The sequence below is a fragment of the Hemibagrus wyckioides genome, linkage group LG07 (assembly GCF_019097595.1).
Source record: "Hemibagrus wyckioides isolate EC202008001 linkage group LG07, SWU_Hwy_1.0, whole genome shotgun sequence".
Classification (NCBI taxonomy): domain Eukaryota; kingdom Metazoa; phylum Chordata; class Actinopteri; order Siluriformes; family Bagridae; genus Hemibagrus; species Hemibagrus wyckioides.
Genome location: NC_080716.1, coordinates 30,909,816 through 30,921,645, shown reverse-complemented (window position 1 = coordinate 30,921,645; position 11,830 = coordinate 30,909,816). Strand labels below are relative to the sequence as shown.

Sequence of the window (11,830 nt, the reverse complement as noted above, 5' to 3'; positions counted from 1 at the left end):
TAGACCATTAGAACATTATGGTCTAACAGGCAACCACACACCACAACGTCTGAACTAAATTGAACTTTTATATGTCAATAATAATTCCTGCACCTGTCCTACACATCCCCAGACATCCAAAAACTCCTATCCAGATGTCTGAATATTGAACTGCATATCTACATACAAGAGGGGTCACAGACAGACATTGTGGTGGGTCTCTGTCTGTGTGTGTGTGTGTGTGTGTGTGTTAGAACACAGGAAGTGGTAAAGTGGCACAGCTTTAACACACACCTCTGTTCTGTCAGTCAGTCAGTCATCAGAGGGACAGGATGGAGCTCAGTCCACTCTCTGTGATGCTCTGTGAGTAAATGTTCTCTTTGTGTCTTCATTAGAGTGAGTGGTGGGGTATAAAGTTGTTCATCTGCAGTCTGAATGTCCTGAGTGATGATCTTATTGTGTGTATCTGTTATAAGAAGGGTTTAGTTCGATGTGTATCTACTCTCAGTAACTATGATTGATCAACAGGTAAGAGTACAAGTAGACTGTTATAAAAATAACAGCATTTTCTGGGCAGAAACAAACTCTTCTCATTAGTCCTGTACACACAGAGCAGTGACCATGTTAGAGGCCTGAGAGCAGAGAGCAGTTTGAGGATGTGGTTTATTTTCTTCATTTAATGATGCAATTTGAGCTGTGAAAAAGATGAGGAGGTGTGAAGATGGACTAAATCTAACTCCCCTGAAATCATTGAACTCTTTTTAATTCAAAAGTTGTCCAATCTGAAGACAGTCATTTAAAGACAGCGTCTCCACAGCAGAGACATTTGGAGACAAAACAACTATTCAGTTTGATTAGATTTCAAAACATACCCTTTATTAGGAACCATCAGTATTACTGGGTATATTCTATATGGACATTGTAGATATGAATAATTATTCTTATTTCAAAATTAAATTACATATTTTTTATTATTCATCATCCTCAGAGGTTTTTTTTCTGGTCAGAAGCTTCAGTGGTCACCTATGTTAGGAATACTGTCCATACGAGGCATAATTAAATGTTATGAATTTATAAGTGGGAATGCTGGTGCAGCAGGTTGTGTTATCTTTAGAAAAATTGTAACAAGAATATATTGGGGTGCTCAGGTTTGCTCAAGACCACTATTGATATTCCTCACATTCCTAAAATTCCTAAAAACAAAGGAACTGCTGTGATCGACTCATAAAATCATGAATCCATCTTCAGGAAACATTTTATGCCGGTTGCCTGGAGACACCCAAAAACTTATTTACTTACTGTGTCAAATGTATTAAAAACTTATGCAGAAATAAACACTTCTCATTAGCCTTGTACACTGACACACACAGTGTAGTGACTCTTTTAAAGAGACAAGTTGGAAGTTGTGGTTTAGCTTCTTCTTTTTTTAATTCAGTGCTGTGTGTGCAGCTGTGATGAAGAGGAGGAGGTGTAAAGGCTAAAAATATTTGCCACATGCATCATGCAGTAAAAATCAAGCCATTTTCAAACGGTCAGTTTGGGTGAGCCTGTGTCCACTCTGTGATTGGATTCCTTTTCTTGTCTGACAGGAGTGATCTTCTGCTGTTTTGACATATCCCTTGAAAAAAATTGGCAAAAATATACGAAGAAAATCAAAAAATTGTGAAATAGCAGAAGAAAAGTAATAAGGTAAAGTGAAGTGTGGTCCGGAAGATTAATTCATTAGAATGTAACTGAATTTATTTGTCGCATGTTCATTGTACAGGCTGTGCTTACTGATGTCACATGTCAGTTTTTCTGCATATCTCTTTTCCACATCCACAAAACTCCTATCCAGACCTTTGAATATTGAGCTGCATGTCTATCTCCTGTTTTGTGGAATGGAGGCCTGAGCTCACAGTTTACAGGACTTCAAAGATCTGCTGCAAATGTCTAGGTGCTTCAGAGGTCTTTTAGAGGTCATGCCTTGTCCATCACAGCTGTTTTGACAGAAAAAGGGGAACATGTTATACTCTCTCTCTCTCTCTCTCTCTCTCTCCATGAGAAAACAGGAAGTGCTAAGACTTTCACCCACACCACTGCTCTGTCAGTCAGTCCTTAGAACAGCAAAATCACTGTAATACACACTAATACCAAACTAATGCTAAATCTAATCACTAAATAATTATCACTAACATTTTGTTATGGGAATTTCAGCAGAGTGCTCCTATTTTAGATAGATAGATAGATAGATAGATAGATAGATAGATAGATAGATAGATAGATAGATAGATAGTTTCCAGCAGTATCCACAAACACAGGTAATAGATAAAATAGGAAGGAATATAACAAAAATTCTAAAATAACCAAATTAGGGTACAAAAATATAACAAAAAATATATCAAATAACAAGAATATAAAATATTACCAAATATAGCAGAATATAACAATATAACAAAATATATCAGAAAACTACTAAATACAGAGATTTAGAAATAAATATGGAGAATGAGATGAAAAACAAGATAAATAATGTGCAAAGACAAGTGTTTAAAGTTACAGACCTAGTCGATGTGCAAAAACTGTTATGTGCCAAAACTGCGTGTTTATGAGTCCTGTGCAAATCTGACCTGTACACACAGAGCAGGGACCGTGTTAGAGGCCTGAGAGCAGGTCACAGATGTGGTTTATTTTCTATTTTCATTTAGTGATGCAATTTCAGCTGTGAAGAAGAGGAGGAGGTGTGAAGATGAAGGTTTGAAAGCAATAATTAACATTTACCTGTTGATAATGTGGATAAATTTAAATCCACTGACAACATCGAACTCATTTAAAGTCAAAAGCAGTCAGATGAAGACAAAAGAACTATTCAAAGTGAGAAGGTGTCACTAAATGTCCTCACTGGCCACTTTATTATATGTATATATATATATATATGTATGTATGTATATGGCACATTCTGCTCCCGTTTATACACAAAGAGGACTTGTGCACATCTGTACTTTAAAAATGGACAATACCACTGCTTCTCATCTTCTCACTGCTTCTCATCATCTCATCACCTTATTTCACTACATGACCACTCTGTACTGCTGCTATCTGCACCTTGCACATTATCGCACACTATTCACTTTATATAGTTCTGTATAGTTCTGTATATATACAGAACTATATAATATGTACATTTCTTATATATATATATGTATATATATATATATATATATAGATAGATAGATAGATAGATAGATAGATAGATAGATAGATAGATAGATAGATAGATATGGCAAAACTTGGTACACATTTAAATCTCACTGAGCTGAACAACTTTATTAAGTCTTTATTAAGTTCATTAAGTCTAATCTACAGGAAGTCAGTTATTTTGACTTGTTTGCAAAACGCACCCAATGGAATTTGAAATACTCCTCATAGGGAAATTGATCTCAAGACATTGATACAACCGCCACCAAACCCAGGCTAATATGATCTCAAGACATTGATACAACCGCCACCAAACCCAGGCTAATATGATCTCAAGACATTGATACAACCACCACCAAACCCAGGCTAATATGATCTCAAGACATTGATACAACCGCCACCAAACCCAGGCTAATATGATCTCAAGACATTGATACAACCCCCACCAAACCCAGGTTAATATGATCTCAAGACATTGATACAACCCCCACCAAACCCAGGTTAATATGATCTCAAGACATTGATACAACCCCCACCAAACCCAGGCTAATATGATCTCAAGACATTGATACAACCCCCACCAAACCCAGGTTAATATGATCTCAAGACATTGATACAACCCCCACCAAACCCAGGCTAATATGATCTCAAGACATTGATACAACCGCCACCAAACCCAGGCTAATATGATCTCAAGACATTGATACAACCCCCACCAAACCCAGGCTAATATGATCTCAAGACATTGATACAACCCCCACCAAACCCAGGTTAATATGATCTCAAGACATTGATACAACCCCCACCAAACCCAGGCTAATATGATCTCAAGACATTGATACAACCGCCACCAAACCCAGGCTAATATGATCTCAAGACATTGATACAACCCCCACCAAACCCAGGCTAATATGATCTCAAGACATTGATAATGCAAAGTTGCGAAGGGATTTTTGATATCTTAGATGGTTCAGCCGTGAGGAGCCCTTAAACTTATGGTGACTAAAACGAAAAAGGAAGTAGCTAATAACTTCTGTGTACATTAAGTTATCTACATGAAACCTTAGGATTATGTTAAGCATAGAAAGCTGATCACACTGATATGACAACTGTGAGTGTTGGTCATAGCGCCACCAACTGGCAGCAGGAAGTGTGTCACTTTTAGAAATCCCTAATATTTTCTCCCTTACTTTCACCTGATTTGGGTCAAAATCAGTCAGAATAATATCAAGACATGGCTGATGTGAAACTGTGAAGGAATTTTTGATACTTTGAATTGTGTTACTATGGCGACGATTTACATGAGAACATAATAGAAGAAAATGAATCTTCTCATATCTTACGAGTGGAAAGGCCTAATGTTCCAAAATATTTCACATAGTGATTATAAATGTTTATGATAAAGGCCAGTGTGGCTGGTCCCCGGGCGTGGCACAGGGCTGTCACAGCACCCCCTGGAACTTTGTCAGAAATATAGCTGCACAGCTCATATACACTTAGACGTATATGCATGAGAGCTGGAATACATTTAGATCTCATTGAGCTAAATGACGTTCATCCACCTGTCATAGGATCTGCTCAACAGGAAGTCAGTTATTTTGGGATGTTTGAAAAACACACCCATTAGAACTCAAACAGGGTCCAATATGATCTGAAGACATTGAGGATCTAACATTGTGAAGGGATTCCTGATATCTCAAACGGTTCAGCTGTGAGGAGCCCTTAAACTTATGGCGAATAAAAGGAAACAGGAAGTGGCTAATAACTTCGGTGTATATTGACTGATGTACATCAAACCTCAACTTTATTTTAAGAGTAGAAAGCTGATCACATGGATATGACAACTCATATGAGTCTCAGTCATAGCGCCACCAACTGGCAGCAGGAAGTGTGTCACTTTTAGAAATCTAATGTTTTGTCCCTTACTTTCATCTGATTTGGTTGAAAATCAGTCAGAATAATGTCAGGACATGGCTGATGTGAAACTGTGAAGGAATTTGTGATATTGTGAATGATGTTGCTATGGTGAGGACATAATAGAAGAAAATTAATGTTCTTATATCTTAACAGTGGAAAGTCCTAATGTTTCAAAACATTTGACATAGAAAGAACAACTGGTTGAGAGTAAGTTTGCTTAGTTTCATGATTTTGTGATGCTCTAATGGCTCACAACAAATTTTTACATTCATCAGTCCATTGACTAGACATGGCTTTGGCCTGACTCCAGAACTAGACTATGTCCACTCTTTCACCTTTATTTTTATTTTTTAAAGAATGGCTTCATGTTCACAATTTATATATACAGAGTCAACCAAAAAATGTATATACACTTCAGGAAAAGAAAAATAGTATGATGTAAATTATATTAGAATAATATTAATAATATTATCATAATATCATCATAATATCATCATATATATCATTCTATAACATATAGCAATAAATTTAGTAATAAAATATTTATACAAATTTTTCTTTTCCTGAAATGTGTATACATTTTTCTGGGTGACTCTATATATATAAAAACTGATATAGAAATATAGTTATTGTCTCTAGGGAGAGTCATTGTCCCTTTTGACATCACTGGACATTGCTATGATCTGTTTCATTACAGCCAAACTGTCACTTTTCCACTTATATAGTTTAGATGGAGAGGCAGTTGTCTTTTTGCCATCAGTGTACATTTCTGTGATCACTTACATTAGACCCAAATTGTCACTCTTGTTCTTTTGGTATTTCCCCTTTAAATGCATGTACCCACTGTGCCTACTTTGTCTGGTGCGCCTGGGTGGCGATGGCACCATTGCTTGGGCCTGATCATCGTTGCCTGCAACTATATTTATTTATTTAATATAACTATATATTTATTTCAAGTCCATCGTCTTAACCTAGTTGATTTGACATTTTTAAGGAAAAGTCTGGCAAAAATATCATGAAAATCTTAAAATAGCAGAAGACAAGAAGAGAGAAATAAGGAGTAGTGACATGTGCCCCAAAAGATTAATTCATAACTACTTAATTGAAATATTAAACTAAACTCAATATAGACATGTTACACTTTTAATAAATGTCTCCTGTTTTCTGGAATAGAGGCCTGACCTTGCAATTTACTGGACTTAAAAGATCTGCTGTAAATGTCTATGTGCCAGATACCACAGCACACCTTCAGAGGGCTTGTGGAGTTCATGCTTTGACAGTCAGAGCTGTTCTGATGGCACAAGGGGGACATACACATCTAATGACTGATTAGTGTACATGTGTCTATCCTCTCTCTCTCTCTCTCTCTCTCTCTCTCTGCACTCTCTCTCTCCATGAGCAAACAGGAAGTGGTAAGGCTGTAATCCAAACCATTGCTCTGTTTGTCAGTCAGTCATTAGCACAGCAAATTCACTCTAATACACACTAATACCAAACTAATACACAGCACTAATCATTATTTACTATCACTAAACAATTATCACCAACATTCTGGAGATCCAAGATGGTGAAGATGGCAGTTTCAGCAGAGTGCTCCTATTTTTCTAGGTCAACTAGTTGTCTTATGTGTATCATGTCTTGTTAAATTCAGCACTGATGTGCACTAGCTGTATGTTAAATGTGCACTGTTTGGTTGCTTAAAAATAAGAGAAATGGTTTGTGTGGAAACAAACAGTTATCATTAGTCAAGCTTTATGTGGTAAGACTCAGGGTGGTGGCATGTGTGTTAACATCAACACAGAATGGTGCAAGAACTCTGTGCTTGTTTCTAGTTGCTGCTCATCACTGGAGTTGTGACTGTTAGATGCAGGTCATTTGATTTACAACAGGAATTCACCACTGTTTTCATTGTCAAAGTGTACATTCCCATAAGTGCCAAAGATAAGGACTCACTGTGTGAACTCTATGGGGCTATGAGCTGCAGAGTGCTCACCCCGATGGACTGTTTATTATAACCGGAGACTTCAACCATTCAACTTGGGGATTTCTAAATTCCATCAACATGTGAACCTTGCAATGAGAGGGGCGAACATGCTGGATTTTGTTTACACGAACCTCCCCTGGTGCTTACCATCAATCCCCACACTGGCAATTCAGAGCATACTGGTTGGTTGAAATGACAATAAAAGCTTCTTGACTTGACACACACAGAACAGTAACAGTGTTATCAGTGAACAGATGCAGTGTTTGGTCTGCTGCCTCACTACTTTCCTTGGCTTTATCCTTCCTGAACTCTTTTAGCATTTCCTTCTTTTAGGTGTTTTGTTTTATAAGATTTTCCTCTTTTGCAATGGAAGGTCTAATGTTCTGGGCCATTTTGTACTCTGTTAAATGATATATTTCTCTTCTAATGAATGAGTATCATAAATCTAACCTAAAACCTCACCATAAACTGAAGCCTAACCCCACACTGTCTATCTCTGTATGGAGGGTGACCACTAGTCAATTTCTCCCACTACAGAGTCTTTTGGTGATCCAGATCTCACCTGTAAGTGGGAAAGAGAAAGGGGTCTGATATTGTAAGCTAGAAGGTCAGTGATGAGTTGGGTCACTCATTCACTCTTTTACCCAGGTGTATATTTGGTGCTGATATCCAGGTAGAAATGTCATCTGTCATTAGCTCCAACCTGACTTTCAAGTAAAGTGTCTAATATGTGAAGGTTTCCTTCAGTCCATTCTTCCCTCAGTGTCCATAACACAAAGTTCTGTTGTCCACAATTTACTGTTTATGTTGTCTGATGTCTGATATTCCTCCAGACCATCCCTAAAACATGATTTTTAACCTAAAACAACCTACAAATTGGTCCTCTATCCTAATGGACTCTTTTAATTCTTTCTCTTTGTGATGTTACTGACTTTAGTTATTATAATGGACTTTCCATAACCAGCCGCAAAATATCACCTACAGTGCAAAAACTGCAATAAGCCAATGGATAAAAATGACATTTTCACTAAACCTTTAAAACACATCTACATATGTTACTAATCCTCTGTATGACCCAGTGGTCAATAATTTTCTAGCAGCAATTTTATGATTCATCATTAATCAGCATCACACACTCTAACACACTTTTTCATATATCTGACAAGCAGACTAATATTCCAAAATACAACAAAGCAAAACAAAGAAAATGGAAAATGCTAATAAATTAAATAAATGAATGAATGAATGAATGAATGAATAGGGATGATTATCTGAATTTCCATATTAAAAATGATATTCAAGTGCACATGAATTATGAGGTATAATTTTTATTCTTTGCCAATTATGCAAATTTAGTTAGCACATAAAAAATAAATAAATACAATTTTAATTTACCCTAAAATGAATAATGCTGGTTTTATCTGTAATGATCAAGTGAATCTTAATCCACTGACTACAAGATGCATTAAATTTAAGAAAGGCACCTGAGCTAGCCTCTATTTGTCTCCACATTCACACACATCTTCTAAAAAGAAAAAGAACAGCACCATCTGCTGGGTCTCCTGTAGTATCACAGATCAGGAAATACAGAATTCAATACACACACACACACACACACACACAGACACACACATAGACAACCACACACACACACACACACACACACACACACATACACACACACACATTCTGAAGCCAGAAACACTCTGGCCAGTCTTCTATTCTGACCTCTTCCAGCAGGGCATTTATTTTTTCTTTGTGATCAGTGTATCCATATCTGTCATGAGAAGAGAATCTGTAATTAATGAACTAATGCATAACTATTATTCTTAACTTATTTTAAAATATTCACTAATCATTTTATTATTTACTAATTATCAATAATTATTATTTCCATGTTAATAATAAGTGCAATAATTGTTTCTGGGACTTACACAAGCTCACACTGAACCATTACCATCACAGTGCAGGTGTAAGATAAATAGATTAGCCTGTAATTAATTGAGTTTTTAAGTAAAGAAATGATGATATTACTTTTATAGATAGATAATAGCTAATTACATTAGAATTAATTATCAAATATAAAATATTACAGTTCATTTATTAGGAATTTTCTCCTTCATGGTCCTGACTTTAGGTGGACAAGAGATAACCAGTAAAGTGGAACCACATCCGAATGAGCAAATGGACCAGAATCTCTTACTCCAACAAGAGTGTACAGACCCTTAATAAAATCCAACTTATTAATATATTTATGTCATGTTCTGTTTCTGTTTCCTTTTTAGTGCTGATTTCACTTATACCAGTGGCCCAGGCTCAAGGTGATTTATATATACTTTATTCTTTATATTGTCTGCAGATTTAACTTGTTTTGTGGCCGATGAAATTTATTAATTTGTTCATTGTTTATAAATGGTGTTAAGTTTGTAAATGCAGTTTATAAATGCAATGTTTTATGCTGAGTAAATACCTTAACATATTAAATATAAAACAGCACAAGTTTAATGACAGCAGCACAAGAGAGCAACTGACATCACTAGTGCTAAATAAAATGCTCCATGATGCCCCTGATTTCTTAATATTAAGCAGGTTACACATATCAGTATCAACAAGTAACAAAAACATGTACTCACACTCACTCTAAACATGATATTAGTAGTATAGACTTGGGAATGACTTTATGTAAGGTTTATTAACAACAGAATGTTTTATAGGGAGTCCTAAAGCTGTGGTGTCCATAACGCCTGATACACATGTGTTCACTGGAGAGAGAATTACTCTCAGATGTGACATACAGGGAGGAGGAGACACTCAGTGGACTTACAGCTGGAAGAAAAATAATAATGAAGACAAGACAATGCAGGTGTTCATAATCCAGTCTGTTAAAGTCTCTGACAGTGGTACCTACACCTGCAGTATAAAGGGGAGAGACTCTCAGAGCTCAGAGACCAGTGATGCTGTTAAACTGACTGTATCAGGTGAGTCTGTGAGTGTTTTTATTTCTTATTTAATATGTTAACATTATTTTTTAGGGTTCAGATGTTGAGTTGTTTATTTAATGTTGATTTTCACTTTTCTATCTATAGTAGACACCAATTTCTTTCATAAAAATGATCACAGTCATGTCTTTTTCAGTAGCATCCATGTGACGTCACTCTCTGAGCACCTTTCTCTGTGCACAGCTTCTTCAATAGCCACCTTCTAAATATTTCTTTTTTCACCTTCTTTTATCTTTGCCTTCTGAATAGGTCCTTAATAGGTTATTATTATTATTATTATTATTATTATTATTATTATTATTATTATTATTATTATTATACATAAGTCCATTAACTGTCTTTGTTTACCTGTCTAACTAAAAGTAATTAAAAGTTTGGGTCAATTCTTTTTATTAAAAAGTGCTCTATATATAAAGGTTGAAATGACCTGATTATTCATCATGTGTGGCTGTTTCCAGAATCCAGTTTTATCAATTACAGGACTGTTTCACAAATATTCAGCAAATAACTTTTTTCTTTCAGATATATTCAGATGGTGGTACAGATTTGTGCAGGATCTATAAAAAATCTAAAATCTGAAATCAGTAAATACAGTGTTTCTACACTTTAATCTAATCATGAACTTTGTTCCAAAGAAAATAAACTGAATACCAGCTGTGTAAGAAAATATACAACTGTAACATCTGGTATCAAATGTTAAATATAAATGTTTGTTTTAGACACTACGCATCTGTTAGACACAGTGAATCTACTGCTTATGTTGTAAAGTGAAAAGCAGCTCTGACTCCTTCATCATTTCATACCAACAGCAAAACCCAAACCGACTGTGAGAGTGACTCCTCAGAGCTCCGTCTACACTGGAGACACCGTCACTCTGAGCTGTGAGCTGCAGCAGGGGACTGGATGGGGGTTTCAGTGGTACAGAAATAATCAGTTACAGAATCTGAACAGTGAACAAAAGAACACACTTAACGTGACAGTCGATAATGCAGGAGAAAGAGAGTACAAGTGTATCGCAATCAGGAGAAACTACAACACACAGTCCAGCTACTCCACAGAGTTCAGTGATCCTGTCAAGATTACAGTGAACGGTATGTCATGAATTTTTCCTCTTTTTATCGCCGTATATAAGAAGGGGTAAGAAAAATGTTGTATTTATTGTAATTCTATTTTTATTTAAGAACGTTTAAAATAATTCTGATTCATGTCTTTTCTCCGCCCCTGTCCTGTCATTGGTTGTTGTTCTAATGTGTCTGGGTTATTCTCACCTGTTTTCAGTTTCACACTTGATTTGTCTGTGTATTTAAGATCCTTTGTTTCACCATGTCTTTGTCTTCAACTGTTGTTACCCATGTGTATGTCTTTCACAGCACTGACCTAGTGTTTGTTTTTGCTTCATTCCTCTATCCACTTTATAGTTTCTCTTTTTCTCTGTAAATTAATGAATTTCTACACTTGTACTTGTAATTTCGGCACTTCTACTGCCTCCAGCCCCATAATGTGACAAGAACAGGAACTAACTTGTTTTGCAGACATTCCACAACAGTAAATGTAACTAGAAATGGATGAAAAGTACAGGGTGTCATTCATGAATAAATTATATTGTAATCATTGACACATGCTGTTATAAGAATATAATCTCTACTTCCAGGTGGAAACAGAAACTCAGCTTCATAACACCAGCACATCACTCAGTATTTTTCTATAACAGTGTTAGAGTGTTTCATTACTGAAACTATAATATAAAATATAGAGAAATCTGAGCAATCTAAAT

At 35.9% G+C, this 11,830-nt stretch overlaps 1 protein-coding gene across 1 annotated transcript in view; it reads left to right on the top strand.

Annotated features, from left to right (window-relative positions):
- The first annotated feature begins 222 nt into the window (after nucleotides 1-222).
- The window catches only part of LOC131356308 (carcinoembryonic antigen-related cell adhesion molecule 5-like), a 48,802-nt gene continuing 37,194 nt past the window's right edge, over nucleotides 223-11,830 (top strand). The window contains exons 1-4 of the mRNA XM_058395210.1: nucleotides 223-342; nucleotides 9,343-9,378; nucleotides 9,772-10,035; nucleotides 10,866-11,147. Coding sequence (XP_058251193.1) covers nucleotides 312-342; nucleotides 9,343-9,378; nucleotides 9,772-10,035; nucleotides 10,866-11,147 — 613 coding nt within the window. The 5' untranslated portion in view covers nucleotides 223-311. The remainder of the gene's footprint in view (nucleotides 343-9,342; nucleotides 9,379-9,771; nucleotides 10,036-10,865; nucleotides 11,148-11,830) is intronic.